The sequence below is a fragment of the Camellia sinensis genome, chromosome 8 (genome assembly GCF_055761805.1).
Source record: "Camellia sinensis isolate YWXY chromosome 8, ASM5576180v1, whole genome shotgun sequence".
Lineage (NCBI taxonomy): Eukaryota > Viridiplantae > Streptophyta > Magnoliopsida > Ericales > Theaceae > Camellia > Camellia sinensis.
Window position 1 is genome coordinate 72,565,052 of NC_138968.1, and position 17,810 is coordinate 72,582,861.

A 17,810-nucleotide genomic window follows, 5' to 3' on the forward strand; every position below is an offset into this window, starting at 1 on the left:
CGTGTGATTTTGTCGGGTGGGTCACAGAGCATCTTCAATTATTTTTTATTTTCTCGCAGACTACCATCTTTAACAGGTTGAGTGCCATAGTGTCATATATTAATTAACAAAAATTAGTTGTAATTTTCTTTTTTGCATTTTTTCTTTTTTATAAAGAGGTTGAATAATAAATTCTATATTTTGAAATTATAATTTATATAGTCCTATATTTTTTTTGTTATAATCTATTTAGTCTTTTTTAATATGTAATGACTCATTTACCCATTATATTGAAGTGTCACATTTGAGAAAAGTATACTTAGAAATTTTTTAGTGTCACATTATATCTACTACGTTGGAATGTCACATTTAGGAAAAGTACATTATTTTTTTTTAAAATTTTTTACAGTGTCATATCATACCCACCACGTTAAAGTGTTACATGTCACGTTTGAAAAAAGTACAGTAATGAATTTTTAATTTTTTTAGAGTGTCACATCATATCCGTTACGTTGTCACATTTGAAAAAAGTACACTAATAATTTTTTAGTCTTTTTAGAGTGTCACATCATACTCGTCACGTTATCATATTTGAAAAAAGTAAAAGTATACTAATCAATTTTTAATTTTTTTAGAGTGTCACATTATACTCGCTATGTTGTCACATTTGGAAAAAAAAAAATATATATATATATATATATATATACTAATGAGTTTTTAATATTTTTGGAGTGTCACATCACACCCGTCACGTTATCACATTTGAAAAAGCACACTAACGAGTTTTTAACTTTTTTGGAGCGTTACATCAAACCATTCACATTGTCACATTTAGAAAAAGTATATTAATGAACTTTTAGTTTTTTGGAGTGTCACATCATAATCGTCACGTCGTTACATTTAAAAAAAGTATACTAATGAACTTTTAATTTTTTAGTGTCACATCATACCCATCACATTGTTAAATTTGAGCCAACAATATTTAAAAAAAGTACACTAATAAGTTTTCTTTAAATTTTTTAGAGTGTCACATCATACCCGCCATATTGTCACATTTGAAAAAAATAAACTAAGGAGTTTTTAACTTTTCTAGAGTGTCACATTATACGCGCAACGTTGTCATATTTGAGAAAAGTACGTTAAGGAATTTTTAGTTTCTTTTTAATAAAAGATTTGGAGTGTCACATCATACGCGTCACGTTATCATATTTGAGAAAAGTACATTAATTTTTTTTTTGTTTTTTTAGAGTATCACATTATATCCGCCACGTTGGAGTTCACATTAATGCCTGCCATATGAGATTGTCACATCATACCTACCACATTAATAAAAATGTATAGTCATCCATCAAAATGCTACCAAAATCAAAAATAAGACTACACGGAAATAAATTCTCTACTAATAAGGCTTAACAAATCAATTGAAAAAATTCAAGACTAATTGAAGTATTTATTTGTGAAATGAGACTTATTGATAAATATCTATTTTTTAAATTAGTATGTTAAAGAGTTTGTAGTGGTATAAGATGTTAATTTTTGTATTACTATAAAGAGACTCTTATGTCTTCTTTGGGGTTTAATTTTTTTGACTAAAATAATAAAAAAATAAAATATTCAATCACATCATTTTTTTTTTGTATATTTTTTAAAAAAAAATAAAAAATCAATTAAAATAATCATTTCCTAAACACTCAATAAAAAAGAGAGAAATGGAGCAGCCAAAGAAAGAAAGAAAGAGTCAACTAGACTTGTCTAGTTCAATAGAACTTAAAAATTTGAAACTTCTAAAAAATTTAAGAATTGTTTGTAATGTTCTAAATAAATGTACTTTTTAATTTTTTATGAAATATGGGTTGGGTTTGAAGTGATGTGGTAGAGATGTGATGTAACTTAAATAAGATAATATGATTTAAATATGATAGTGACTTTTTGACTTTTTAATTTTTTGACTTTTTTTTGAAGATGTCAAACCTACCCTTAACTACGAATTAAAAAAAAAAAAACAATCATAAAAAAATAATAAATAAAAACTAATCAGATATCCACTTGCATTCATGACAGTGATTTTAATGCACTCTGAGGAACTGTGTACATATAGAGTGTGAATGATTGACAAACTTTTAAGAAGAAAAAAGCAACGTTATTGAAATAAAAAATATTAAAAATTTAAATAAATTGCCGCTTACACTACTAGAAAAAGGAGCATTTGTCACGGAACTATTTGCCACGGTTTAAGTGTCGTCGCAAAAGCTTGCTTTTTGCGACGGTTTAAGTGCCGTCACGAAATTTATAGTTTTTGCGACAGAAAAAGTTAGACCGTGGCAAAAAATAAGGTTATATGCGACGGTAAGTTAAACGTGGCAAATTTTTTCTGATTTTAATTTTTTTTCCTGTTTTGCGACGCTCTTTTGCCAATCCGTCGCAAAATTTTACTTTTTTCTCTTTCATTTGCGACGGCCTTAATATCGTCGCAAATAATAATTCCTAATTTCGCGCCAATGCCCCTCTCCCGCTCTCCCTCTTTCCCGATATTCCCAAATTCTTTGTTATCTCTTCAGATAAAAAAAAAAAAAAAGCCCTAATCTCACTGCTCTCTCCCTCCCTCTCACCCAGTCGTCACTCTATCTCTCTTGCACCGGCAACAGCAGCGTCTAGGTAACCAACCCTCTTCTTTCCTCTCGCTCTTGCTCACGCATACCCTCCCTCTCACCCAGTCGTCGTTCTGACTCTCTTGTAGCGGCAACAACAACGTCTGTAGCAGCGGCACCAACTGCGTCTGTAGCCGCAGCAGCACCGTCTCTCTTGCAGCGGCAACAACAGCGTCTCTCTGGTTCTCCCTCCGGCATCCAAGTATAGCCTTCCTTTGCTTTCCTCTGCTCTCCTCTGCCCTTCTATCGTTTGTTTCTCCCTGCTCATCACTTCAAGAATTTGTTGGTGTGTGTGTTTGATTTGTGCCAAAATTGATTTTGTGTTTGTGTTTGATTTGTGCGAAAATTGATTTTGTTTTGGTGTGTGTTTGAGTCGCATGAAGTGGCCTCTCTATACTCTTGCCTAATGGCAAAGTATACTGGTGAATTTTGGCAAACCCATAATAATCACTGAATGTCTGCATGTTATCAACGATAGTGATTTTGTACTAAGAAGGGCTAAAGTATATAACTTGCACTGAATTTGTTGACACATTAATCTTCCACAAACATGCATGAGTTATTTCAACTTCTAAAGCATTCAAATGGTGCCTTAACTCATATTTGAGTTTGGCAACTCAATTCATGTTCATGAATGGATGATAAATAATATTTGGGGGTCAATGACACAAATATTTTTGGAATTAATTAAAGAATTTATTTTTTCTTTTTCTTGGGTAGAGTTGCCCTAACTGTCTATCTGATATAAGCCCTATAAATTAGCTTGAAGTTGGAATGTGATTTGGTGTGATTTTATCACTCTTTTTCTACAATTGATGCAACACATTTAATCAGATGATGGAAGCAACTAACAAAGAGATTTATGAATGTATAGTTCATTTTCTTCTTTTGAATCGTAGAAAAAATAAAATCAAACATTATGAGATGAGGAAGAAAGAAGTTTGATAACATAATTACCAGGTAGGAACCTCTTAGATATATATATATATATATATATGTATGCAACAAATTTGCAAGATTTCTTCTACTGTAGTTGTGCTCTTTCCTCCATTTTATGTCTTTGTCAGAATGCAGAAACCCTTATGCTGGTGGCCTCTTTTCCGTACATGACATTTATAATTATTTCATTATTTGATTGGAACCTTGAATTTTTTTTTTCTTGCTTCATTGCTTGTGATTATTCATGCTTTCATCGAATATGGAGTTACTTCTATTTGTGTGTATATTATATATATATATATATATAGCTTTATAAATAGCTTGTATTAGTATGCACAATGCAAGTTTGGGTTTGGATTGACATGTGAGTCTGCACCGAACCCAACTCAGGCCCTACCCAACCTTGATCTGCCCCTCGGAGTATTTGTATGTACAAATCAAAGGGGAGAGATTGAAATATACAGAGATATTGTAATTCTTCACTTCTTGTTGCCTCGGTCTCTCTCCCTCTTCTCATGGATTTGTCATATATGATTTCATTCCATTATATTTCTCAACTGCTTCAAGAAATTTAATCTTCCATCCTTTTTGTTCAGATCTCCTTCCCATCCTTTTTTACACTACAAATTCTAGAAATTTGAGTCTTGGATTCCCGTAATAACGTCAGGAAATCCTCATTTTGTTGTTTACCAAGACTTGCTTGTGCTTGTAATAGTAAAATTCATTTGATTGACTACTATAATCATCTCTTGATATATTCAATCATCTTTGTGATTCAGTAATCATTTAATGATCCTATAATCAGATTGCAATTCTGTTGCTTATTTTCTTTTGGCGCGATTTTCCATGGTTTGAATTGCTGCTGGATGATGTTGAATCTTTTAATCCTATTGTTGACTTTCATTCTGAACTTAAATATTGTGAAAAAAATTTTACTATTCAGGTTCAGTGGTTGCTAAAATGCAAGAATGATGTTAGAAAACTTTTGTTCTGTTGCATAACTGTTTGGATTAATTAACTTTCTCATTCTTTTATAACTAGATTCACAGCCTTCTAATATTTCAATCCGGATATGCACTAATCTCTTAGCATACCAGCTACCATTTTCTTTGTTTTTTTACTTTGTTTTTCATATGGTTATATATTTTAGGAAAAATTACAAAGAAAGGCCCAAAGTTTAAACCTTGTACAAAATAAAACTTGAGTTTTTAATATTGTTAATTTAAACCTTAATGTTTTCAATGTAAACCTTCTGTTTATTTTACCAACAAAAAAGAGTTTTAGATTTTTTTTTGTATGCCTACATTAAATTTAATGATTAAAATATTATTTTTCGGTCGGTTTTATTTAACAAAAATAGACTTATAATTTACATTGAAAATATTAGGGTTTAAATTTACAAAATTAAAAACTCAAAATTTCTTTGTTAGAATGGTCAAACTCAGGTTTTTTTTTTTTTTTTTTGGGTGTAATCTTTCCTGTATTTTATCTTTATTAGCAAGCTACTGTGATAAAATTTGAATACAACATGGGCTGATTGTGTTGATGAATTTTATATTGAATATTTTCAACCCATGATAGAGCTTGTTTATTGTGTTGCTGTTGTCAATTTCATTGTGTTCTGTTTCTCATCTATATTGGTTTCTTGTGGTTTTTATTTATTTATTTTAAATATAGAATTATTGATTTGTTTTTGGCAATCTTATTGACTAAATTTTGGGTTTCCCATGTATTCATTTGTTCTCTTGTTAATTACATTCTTACACAAAAATAATTAAACTAACAAAATAAGTGAATATCACAAATCTTTTATGTAATTAGAAAACCAGTACGAAAAGGAAATTTGGAAACAACAAAATAATTAACAATTAACAATTAATAATTAACATGTATTTTGATGAGCGTTGGAGTTGGAGCTAGAACTAGTGGTAATGGGTTGATTTGTGGTGTTGCATATGTCTGAATGTCATAACTGCTTAATACAGTTACCATGATGAAGTTATGGAGAGAGAGTTGGAATCTTGACTATGAAGGTATGGGTGAGTGACCTTATTTTATAGTAGTAGTCAAAGAGTTCTAATTTTTTATTGAGTTCTTATATGTAGAAACCTTAGTTCTATTGGATTTGGGATCCCAGACAGTCACCTTAGCACATTATGAAAACTTACGCTAATGGAAACATGTTAGGAAACATTTCAGGGATAGCTGGGTGGTCCAAGGGATCTGACTTGCAAAGGCTAAATGAATTACATAGCAGAACTAAAGCTGAATTATCCTCTTGCTCTTGTAATATACAATGAGTAATACTAGTTAACACATTTCCCCTCATAGTTGTAAAGAAGTCGATTATTTAATAAATCCAAGGACCTGTAGTAAAATTTGTCAAAAGAGATGGAAGGAAAAATACAACTTATTCAAAACTGGAGGAAATATTTGTAAAACTACCAAAACAGGCAATAGTTGCTGGACGAAGATAAGACAGATGTCGGCTTATGCCCATTGTCAGCACAGTGGGGCTAGTATCTCGACATTGCCTTCTTACAACAAAAGATAAGACAGTTTTAAGCACTTATCCTACCCTTAGACAAACCAAATATCTGAAAGAGAAACAGATATCCTATTAACAATGCTCATAATCCACATTGTACTAATGTATAAAGAACAAAATATTTTACCTGCCCTTATGCAACCAATCTGAAGAAGCACCACTTGGCACAGGGACTCTATAACAGAACATTGACCTTTGGCAGCCACAACACACTTGTGTTAATACACATCCTTATCATAGTCTTACTTTGTACAATTGGAAGTAACCTTGGAAAAGATATGTTGTGATGAAGACAGAAATGTGTTTATCTAATCTAACCATCTAATAATTAAGCCTACATGTCATAATTGAGCAAACGTGCTGAATACATGGCAAAGCACCATGGCCTCAAATGCTTTAGTGAATAGCATGACTTAGAAAGATGCAACATTAGTGGGGTCGTAGTACGACTCAAATTTTTTGGTTTAGACCATTCAATCGAGGTTCACTATGGTGGTTATGTGCCTCAAAGGCACCTAACCAAGCATAAACCAACCATTTTAGACTATCTAAGATGAAGTGTAATGTATTACTAATGGGGTAGTGTTCACTTGTTGCTGGATGAGGGTGGTTCTCCCTGCCAAAGAGAGCACACTGGTTTTCCAACCAGTTAGCTGTTTTTGCATCCTCTCCAGGATTATTCTGAAGTGCCCTTTATTCACTCTTCCATGAATGAGAGGCACTCCTAGGTATTTCCCTAACTCAACAGTCAGGGGCATACCACACTTGGAGCTCACATGATTAAACAATTGTGTTATATTAATGAAAAAGACTAAACTGACGCCCGGGACATTTTTATGATATCATAAACTGTTAACTGAAAACTTGTTTGGGACTCAATTTCAGTTGATAAGGATACTGATATGTATGTAACATAAATACATGTATGTATACACAGATTAATGCAGTTAATTATATTTAGAACATGGTGTGATCGTGAAAGTGTTGGATTTTCAAGTTTTGCCTTTACAGTAAAACTAAAGGTTACTAGTATTTTGAATGTGACATAGCATTACGTAGTTTTACTTTGTGTTCACAACAATTGGGTGTTCCCTTAATAATATGGTATAGATAGTATAGATATAATTCAAGTCTGAGGTAGTACTTTTACAATTAGGTACTGGCATGTTCATAATTAAATTGAAAGATCTATCAGGAAGTATAGAAATAATTGTCTTGATAAATCATCATTACCAGCTGAACTTTTGAAGAAATGAATGAGCAAACCTTGACTTTGATTTTTAGCAATAATGTTCATTCTAAGTAGTACACAAACAGACGAACAAAGCTAAATGATACCTACTCAAAACAGGAAGGGCAGAAAAAGATTAACAGTATTGTAGCATTTCATATATTTTTAGATGATGCAAATATGTTTTAAGATGATAATTAGACTGAGTTATGGATTTTATTTTGTAACCAAAGATTTATATCAACACTTCATAGTTTCTCCAATTGAATGGCAATCCCAGACAATGAGTGTTTCACATGTATGGTCCATCACTACTTGAAGGGTCATTGCATTTGCACCCATACTTCCAACACTATTCAGCGTAGTGGAAACAGACTTTGTTAGAACCTGAGTTTTTTGTATAGGAGGGGCTAACCTGAAAAGAGCAATGTAGAACCACCGCATGCAAAACAACTTTAAAAGTGGCTGATCCACGTCTACACTAGGAACAAAATCTGAACATATTTCAATAGTAGTAGGAAGTAGAGGTACAAGCAAATCTGCTCCACTCCTGTGGATGTTAATGCCTAGATCAATAAATATCTAAACACATGCACTGAATTGGTGGTGGGTTCATAGCTGGTACTGGTAGTGCGGTGTGGGTGTGGGTGGGTTAATAAACTGTTTGTGCTTTAGTTTGTAAGGGTAATATGCTAATTTTATTTTTTCTGTTAACCCATTAGAAGTCAAAACTCTGACAGAGGGGAATTGCAATTTTCACAAACACAAGGGGAATTTGTAGATAACTGTAATTTATCATGAAAACATTATAATTCTCATTTATTTAAGCTATTACTCTATGAGTCTGAGCATATCTTTGTCTGCTTTGTTCAATCTGATGTACAAGCTGTAATTGGTGCATTCTATTATTACTACCTACTTTGGGTTGGTCCTTTTTAGTTATTCTAGCCCCGTTTTAGGTTTGTCAACTGTATAATATCCGAAGAGCATGGGCATGAACATGCAACATGATATGATACAGATACGTTGACATGATAAATTTTCACAATGCAGAACACAACATGTGAAGGACTTGAGCGTAAATATAGTTTTATATATTTATCTTGTCATATATATGAGCATTCCTTTCAAAGACAATAAAGATTACAACATAAATCTAATTTCCAAACTTTGAAGTAGGTAAGAATAATAGTTATAAATATATTAATATACATTGGTTTTCTTTTTATCATTGAATCCCAAGTTATTTTGTCCAAACTTAATATGTGTTTCTTATGTGTTTAAGTGATCGACATGTGTGTCTTCCCAAAAAAAATTTCAAATAGAATTTTGTAATATTTGTACAATAGTAACCTAATCACCTTGAGATAAGAAATGTTGTTAATGTGAATCACCTTCTTACATATAGGTTTGTGACTTTTAAGATTATTTTTTGGTCACTGATGCATTGAATTGTTACGTGGTCTGGTTTTTATTGGTAATGATACAATCTAATCATAATGAAAATTTCCATCTTTAACTTCCATTTCTGTCCATGATATATTTGCTCACCTATTGGAATGTTTGCATTTTTGTCCATGCTATATTTGCTCACCTATTGGAATGTGTGCATTTATGATGTATAAAATATTAGAATTGTTGTTATGGTTAATTAATATGCATGTTCATGTATACGGAATATATATTTAGGAGAAGTAAACAAAATGGACAAGAGTTGGATTGATTTGCCAAATAGGATGTCGAGAGAATACATGAATGGGATCGATCGATTTCTAGTGTTTGCATACACCAATAGGGCTACAAGTTCGATGATTTGTTGTCCATGTAGGCAATGCGAGAATCGCTATCATCTTGTCCGAGATAGTGTGCGAGAGCACTTGATTTCAAATGGCTTTCTAAACAAATACAAACATTGGATTAATCATGGAGAGTCGTATACTTCTGTGCATGGTAACCGAGATAATGAAGCCTTAGTGAATGAAAACATTAGGGATGATATGGTGGGAATGATACACGATGTTACTGGTATTTCAATTCCTAGTACAAGTGTTGTAGCTGATGAACCACAGGCACCAACTAATCCCAATGTAGCAGAACCACTTGCAACTGATCCGCAGTTAGGTCCAGATGTAGAGACTGAAAATTACTTCAAACTTTTAAAGGATGCTCAGAGTGAATTGTATCCGGGTTGTCAGAAGTTCACATCTTTGTCGTTCATTGTTCGACTTTTACATATGAAGGTGCTAAATCAGTGGAGTGACACTTCTGTTACCATGTTACTTGAGTTGTTGAATGAAGCTTTCCCTGAGGGTGCGAAACTTCCTGATTCTTACTATAAAGCTCAAAAGATCACTACAGATTTGGGCTTCACATATGAAACATGGGATGTATGCCCCAATAGTTGTATGTTGTTCCAAAATGAATACATCAATCTTGATGAATGTGTCATATGCAAAAGTTCTAGGTGGAAACAAAATGGAGTTGATAGTTCAAATGTTCCTCGTGGAGGCGGTAAACAGATACCCTCTAAACAAATGAGGTATTTCCCTTTGAAACAAAGATTGCAGAGGTTGTATATGTCATCGAAAACGGCCACGCTCATGAAATGGCATGCAGAGGAACGGCAAGATGATGGTGTCTTAAGACATCCTGTTGACTCCCTTGCATGGAAAGATTTTGACCGTCGAAATACTGACTTTGCTGATGATTGTCGAAGTGTAAGGCTTGGGTTAGCATCTGATGGTTTTAACCCATTCAGATCGATGAACATAGTTCACAGCACCTGGCCTGTTGTTCTCATTCCATATTGGGAGCACAATCTAATAAGACATAACCTTGATGTGATGCATATAGAGAAGAATGTGTGTGACAATGTATTGTGGACAATACTGGGGGTTGTAGGGAAATCCAAGGATAATGTCAATGCTTGGCGCGATTTGCAAGAAATGAATATTAGAAAACCCCTACACTTGCAGTCAAGAGGGATGAATAAAGCTTATTTGCCACCAGCACAATTCACAATGACCAAGGATGAGAAATATTTGTTCTTGAAAATGCTTAAGGACGTTAGAGTTCCTAATGGGTATTCATCAAATATCTCTCGTCGTGTACGATTACAGGATAAAAGCATTTCGGGTCTAAAGAGCCACGATAGTCATATTCTGATGCAACAACTTATTCCTTTGGGTGTACGAGGATTGTTGCCTAAGAATGTTGTTCAAGCCTTGATTGAATTAAGTAATTTCTTCAGACAATTGTGTTCCAAAGTAAGTCGTCAAACAGATGTAGCAAATATCCAAGGTCGTATAGCACTAACACTTTGTCATTTGGAGAAAATATTTCCACCAGCTTTTTTTGATATAATGGAGCATCTGCCTATACACCTAGGTGATGAAGCATTGGTGGCTGGAGCGGTTCAATTTCGATGGATGTATCCAATCGAGAGATATCTTCTTACTTTAAAGCAATATGCACGTAATCGGGCTCATCCAGAAGGTTCAATGGCTAAAGGTTATCTCATGGAAGAATGCATGAATTTTTGCTCTCAATATCTGAATGATGTGGAAACTAAATTGAATCGGCCTGTAAGGAACTACAATGGTGTAGCTAATATGGGTCGTGCTGTTGGTGAAACCACAACTTTCAACCTTGGTCATACTTCTTATGTACAGTGTCATCGATATATCTTGTTCAATACGAAAGCAGTTGAACCATTCCTAAAGTAGGTACCCCTCTTATTCAATATTTGACAAGTTTTTTTTTGTTTTTTATTACATTTCAAATATTAATTTGTAATTGATAATTTTTCAACGTATATAGGAAACACCTTGAAGAACTTAAGATGAAAATGCCTCGTGCTGATGATCATCAACTCCGAAATGAACATTTCAAAACTTTTCACACTTGGTTTAAAGAACATGTATGTATGGACAAATCTAGCTATAGGTTACAACTTAGGTCGATTTGCGTTTTGAATTTGCTTTCATGTTTTAAATAGGTTCACACTTTGCGAAGGACTGATAATGCCATATTTTCCGAAGAGATTCATACATTGGCAAATGGTCCTCATACCGGAGCAAGAAGGTTCACCGGTTACATAACTAATGGGTTCCGTTTTCGGGTCAAGTCTATGGATGACCGTCGAGCCAGTCAAAATTCTGGTGTAGCTTTGAAAGCAGATACTATTAGTTATGCAAGCCGGAAGGACAAAAATCCTCGTGTGGGGGCTATGTACTATTATGGACAAGTGACAGATATCATTGAAATCCGGTACACCAATGCAATGAAGTATGTATTGTTCAAGTGTGACTGGATAGACAATGTTCGGGGTAAGAAAGAAGATAATTTCAAGTTCACGTTGATTAACTTCAACCATTTGTTGTATCGAGATGATCAAATCGCCAACGAACCTTTCATCTTGGTATCCCAAGCTGAGCAAGTTTGGTATGTTGCAGACCCTATAGAATCAGATTGGCAAGTGGTTGTGAAGATGTCTCAAAGGGGTTTATTTGATATGTATTCTACTGATCCAGAAACTGAGCCATATATGAGTCAACAATTAGAAGAAAATATAATGGTCCGTGATGAAGAAGTTGGCTGGGTGAGGGAAGTCGTAGAAGGAGAAACTGTTGATGTTGAAATAAGAGAGAATTAAGATATTTTGTAATAATTTTTGGATTCTGTAATGGCACAGTAAATTTTCATGCTTTAATGACTTGCATATTTGGGCATGTTACTTTATTTAACAATTTTATGTGCTTCCAATTTATTTATTATGTTTGTTTTGTATTTACATTATTAACTCCAAACTATTCTCTATATTTTCAATTATATTTGTTACAGCTTGTTATGGCACGGAAGAGGAAGCTTAATAATCCCTCTCGCACTATGGCTGATGTTTTGCATATGCAGACACAATCACCACCACCATCACACCCATCGATACAGCCACCACCACCATTACAGCCACCGATACAGCCACCACCACCATTACAGCCACCGATACAGCCACCACCACCATCACAGCATCGATACAGCCACCACCACCATTACAGCCACCGATACAGCCACCACCACCATCACAGCCACCGATACAGCCACCACCACTACCATCACAGCCACCGATACAACCACCACCATCATCACAATTGTCTCGACCAACGTTGTCTTCACAGGCCACCACAGGTATACAAATTTGTTATGTACTTAAATTATATTAATTAAATTATTTCATTTTCACTATACATAAGCTTTCTAATTTCATATGCTAGGACCGACGACTTCTTCATATCCCACCTCAGGTACACGGAAGAGGAAGCTCAATAACCCCTCTCGCACTATGGCTGATGTTTTGCGTATGCAGACACAATCACCACCACCATCACAGCCATCGATACAACCACCACCGCCATCACAGCCACCGATACAGCCACCACCACCATTACAACCACCGATACAGCCACCACCACCATCACAGCCACCGATACAGCCACCACCACTACCATCACAGCCACCGATACAACCACCACCATCATCACAATTGTCTCGACCAACGTTGTCTTCATAGGCCACCACAGGTATACAAATTTGTTATGTACTTAAATTATATTAATTAAATTATTTCATTTTCACTATACATAAGCTTTCTAATTTCATATGCTAGGACCGACGACTTCTTCATATCCCACCTCAGGTACAGGTTTGTTTTCATGTATTTAATTTATGCTTTTATTTATATGTTATTTATTATATTCTGATATAATTTGTTTATTCTTATAATGTGTTCCAAATCCAGCGACTGATTCACAAGTCAACTCAGGTATAACAAATGGCTATGTATCTAATTACGTTAATTTAACTACAAGTTATTTATTATCAATTTTTGTAATATGTGTTTTTTTTTCCATTACTCCTCACATGCCCTACAGGTTCTTTATCTTCCCCCCGAGGTCGAGGATTTGCAAAAGGCATTAAAGATTGGGGTACGGGCAAGAAGTTGGCCATTGATTTCGACGCCGACTTCAATCCTACTGGAGATAATGAGTCTAAGTTAACTAGCCAACTTGGGTTCGTGGTACGTAATGGGAACATTGTTTCTCTTACGTACGTTGATTGGACCGAAGTGCCTATTGATGTTCTTGAGTCAATATGGGCGGATGTTAAGGTAAAAGCATATTTACTAAACTGTTCAATTATATTATTAATTGAAATAATGATTTAAATTGTACTGTAGGATAATTTACAAATTTGTCCGGAGGGGTACAAACCACGTTGCTTGAAAAAGTGCAATGAGTTGTGGAAGGATCACAAAAGCAAGATCAAGAATAAGTATTTTAAGCCTAACAAGGATCATACTAATATCAAAGACATGATGCCTCCGCAAATTGTTCCAGAACAGTGGTATGATCTTGTTGATTATTGGAAGACTAAGAAAGTAGAGGTATATAAAATAAGTTAATTACAAAGCACGTATCTATAGAAAAATGATTAACTTTGTATACTTGCGACTTACATTTATGCAAACTTTATAGGACATTGCAATCCACAATGCTAGAAGTCGTTCCTTTCATTATATTAATCATACGACAGGACGTACTTCATTCACTCAGATTCGAATGAAGGTATATATTATTTAGGTAGATATCAATATGAATGTAAATTACTGCGATAATAATTAATTTTTGAATTTTCAGATGGTTGCTGAAGGGTTGCCCACGGATAAAATGAGTGTTTGGAAATATACACGCAATCAAACTGACCCTGATGTTAGGCAAACCATGGTATTTTCAAATCCTTAAATTTGTATTTATATTTGATTTTGTTTGAACTACTTAATTATATGTACTTGTTATTTTAATTTATAGGATGAGTTTGAGCGCCAATTGTCCATGTTGCCTGAAGATTACCGCACTACCGAAGATGCTCGAGATAGTGTTTTCCACGATGTGGTCGGTGAAGATGGGCATGGATATTGTCGTACTTACGGCAAGGATGTGCCTTGGAGCATGGTGTATGGAGATAAATCTAAGTCATCACAGTCAGGATCTCAGTCATCGATTGTTGCCGAGATCACAAAGCAGGTTCGTACGGAGTTGAGACAAGAGCTGAGAGATGAGATTAGAGAGGAATTGAGGGAGGAGATGCGAACAGAGCTTTCGACACAGATACAAGAAATGAAAGCTGAAATGTTGGCTATTGTGTCCCACGAAGGGAGTACAAATCACAACAAACAGGTTCGGTATAAATAAATGTTTTATAAATATCTAATTATAGCACAATTGTATCATTGAATATAAATACGATTAACAAAGAATACCATGAATATCATAGGTACCGGATGCATTGAGTGGACACCGTGAACCTACGGATTATGACGCCGATGAGAACCCACATACACCACCACCAAATGATGAGGTAAACTTTCAAACAATTTGAAAACTTGTCGTTTGTCAAAATTTGTCGTTTTGTAACTTTTTTTCCAAACTGGTTGATACACTAAAATGCTCAAACGGGTTTGGATATCAACATACTAGGCACACATGACTTGTAGGATAAGACGGAACTCGAAACCAATTCCCGGTTTTCAATCTAAAGCCTAATTTCCGTTAATAAAAACTTGTTACTTAATAACTCTTTTTCAAACCGGTTGACACACTAAAATGCTCAAACGGGTTCGGATGTTAACGAAACTTGGCACGCACAACATACTAGGCACACATGACTTGTAAGATAAGACGGAACTCGAAACTGATTCCCGATTTTCAATCTAAAGCCTAATTTCCGTTAATAAAAACTTGTTACTTAATAACTCTTTTTCAAACCGGTTGACACACTAAAATGCTCAAAGGGAATGAAAAGTTGTTACTTAATAACTCTTTTTCAAACCGGTTGACACACTAAAATGCTCAAACAGGTTTGGATGTGAACGAAACTTGACACGCACAACATACTAGGCACACATGACTTGTAGGATAAGACGGAACTCAAAACCGATTCCCGGTTTTCAATCTAAAGCCTAATTTCCGTTAATAAAAACTTGTTACTTAATAACTCTTTTTCAAACCGGTTGACACACTAAAATGCTCAAACGGGTTCGGATGTGAACGAAACTTGACACGCACAACATACTAGGCACACATGACTTGTAGGATAAGACGGAACTCGAAACTGATTCCCGATTTTCAATCTAAAGCCTAATTTCCGTTAATAAAAACTTGTTACTTAATAACTCTTTTTCAAACCGGTTGACACACTAAAATGCTCAAACGGGTTCGGATGTCAACGAAACTTGACACGCACAACATACTAGGCATACATGACTTGTAGGATAAGACGGAACTCGAAATCGATTCCCGGTTTTTAATCTAGAGCCTGATTTCCGTTTATGAAAACTTGTTACTTATTAACTCTAAACCAGTTGACACACGAAAATGCTCAAACGGGTTCAGATGTGAACGAAACTTGACACGCACAACATACTAGCCACACATGACTTGTAGGATAAGACGGAACGCGAAACCGATTCCCGGTTTTTAATCTAGAGCCTAATTTCCGTTAATGAAAAGTTGTTACTTAATAACTCTTTTTCAAACCGGTTGACACACTAAAATGCTCAAACGGGTTCGGATGTGAACGAAACTTGACACGCACAACATACTAGGCACACATGAGTTGTAGGATAGGACAGAACTCGAAACCGATTCCCGGTTTTCAATCTAAAGCCTAATTTCCGTTAATAAAAACTTGTTACTTAATAACTCTTTTTCAGACCGGTTGACACACTAAAATGCTCAAACGGGTTCGGATGTCAACGAAACTTGACACGCACAACATACTAGGCACACATGAGTTGTAGGATAAGACGAAACTCGAAATCGATTCCCGGTTTTCAATCTAGAGGCTAATTTCCGTTTATAAAAACTTGTTACTTATTAACTCTAAACCGGTTGACACACAAAAATGCTCAAACAGGTTCGGATGTCAACGAAACTTCACACGCGCAACATACTAGCCACACATGACTTGTAGGATAAGACGGAACTCGAAATCGATTCCCGGTTTTGAATCTAAAGCCTAATTTCCGTTAATGAAAATTTGTTACTTAATAACTCTAAACCGGTTGACATACTAAATGCTCAAACGGGTTCGGATGTCAACGAAACTTGACACGCGCAACATACTTGGCACACATGACTTGTAGGAGAAGACGGAACTCGATCAATACTTCTTCTTTACAAACTCTTTTTGTGTTTATTCGATTATTGTTATAGATTATAGCTCATTGTGTACAATCATTGCCTATTTTTAATAGTATTATCATCATTGTAGGATGTAATTAAAGTTTCTTTGGAGAGTTCTGTAATACCAAGAGTCCAATTGGCGGAGGGACTTCTTATTAGTGTTGATCCGTTGTGTGAAATTGATGGAGTTCCAATTGGACCTGGATTTTGCAAAGTTTTTGTTTTAAAAGCGAACAAGCCGAACGCTGTTTTGGAAACAACTTCCCGATGTCTAAGAACAGTTGGAGAAGCTGTGGGAAGATACATTGTGTGGCGCTCGATTCATGTATATGTTACAATCTTATTTATTTATTTATCGAAATAAATATCAAATGCTTTACATTTTCTATAAATTTGAAATTAATTATATTGTAAATGATTTTTTTTTTGGTTTTTTTTTTTGCAGGTGCAACCCTTTTGAGTACGTGATGATATCTTCGCATATCGATATTAGAGTTTACAATCTTATTTATTTATTTATTTTTTGAAAAAAATATCAAATGTTTTACATTTTCTGTAAGCTTGAAAATAATTATGTTGTAAATGATGATTTTTTTTTCTTTTTTGTTTCTTTTTGCAGATGCAAACCTTTTGTGTACGTGATATATTCGCATATCGATATGGGAGCTTACTATTGATATCAAAACAAGCTACATTATATTTTTTTTATTTTTTTATTTTTTTATTTCTATTGTCGATACTAAAAATTTGAGTTCTTGAATTTCAAAAATTATTAGTATTGTTAGAAGTTATTTTATATATTTTTGTAAATAATATTTGATTGACAATTGTTACAAGGTACATATATTATTCTTGGTATATATGATTTTTTGAATGTGAATTTGGATGTGGATGTGGATGTGGATGTGGATGTATTTTTAAAAATATTAATAATTTGTATAGGAAATATTTAATAAAATATGATTTTATAAAAAATAATTTTGTTGCGACAATAATAAACCGTCGCTAATGTAATTCTCATTTCCTTATATTTTATTAGCGACGGGTTAACCTGTCGCATATACATAATAGTTCCAATCTTTTGCGACGGTTTAAACTGTTGCCAATACAGTATTAACTTAATACTACTTCTTTGGCGACGTTTTAGACCGTCGCTAATAATACCTTTTGCAATGGCAAATACCATCGCTAAAAAAGGTTTTTTGCAACGGCAATCAACATCGTCA

General features: G+C 34.3%; 3 protein-coding genes across 4 annotated transcripts; all 3 read left to right on the forward strand.

The window, feature by feature from the left end:
- The first annotated feature begins 9,048 nt into the window (after positions 1–9,048).
- Positions 9,049–11,070, forward strand: LOC145797835 (uncharacterized). Its single transcript, XM_082885265.1, has 2 exons — positions 9,049–10,062; positions 10,321–11,070. The coding sequence occupies exons 1-2, from the start codon at positions 9,049–9,051 to the stop codon at positions 11,068–11,070; spliced, it is 1,764 nt and encodes a 587-aa protein (XP_082741391.1).
- Positions 11,044–12,133, forward strand: LOC145796983 (uncharacterized). The gene is made up of 2 exons (XM_082882837.1): positions 11,044–11,264; positions 11,343–12,133. Exons 1-2 carry the CDS (start codon positions 11,187–11,189, stop codon positions 11,997–11,999), a joined length of 735 nt encoding a protein of 244 aa, XP_082738963.1. The 5' UTR covers positions 11,044–11,186; the 3' UTR covers positions 12,000–12,133.
- Positions 12,134–13,875: 1,742 nt separating this feature from the next.
- LOC114315740 (uncharacterized) lies at positions 13,876–17,442 on the forward strand. 2 transcript variants are annotated; one of them, XM_082882838.1, is made up of 5 exons: positions 13,876–14,124; positions 14,209–14,577; positions 14,675–14,758; positions 16,673–16,909; positions 17,030–17,442. In XM_082882838.1, the coding sequence occupies exons 1-5, from the start codon at positions 14,038–14,040 to the stop codon at positions 17,042–17,044; spliced, it is 792 nt and encodes a 263-aa protein (XP_082738964.1). In that variant the 5' UTR covers positions 13,876–14,037; the 3' UTR covers positions 17,045–17,442. The 2 variants fall into 2 exon arrangements, with proteins under 2 accessions (XP_082738964.1, XP_082738965.1); XM_082882839.1 differs by lacking the exon at positions 14,675–14,758.
- The last annotated feature ends 368 nt before the right edge of the window (positions 17,443–17,810 follow it).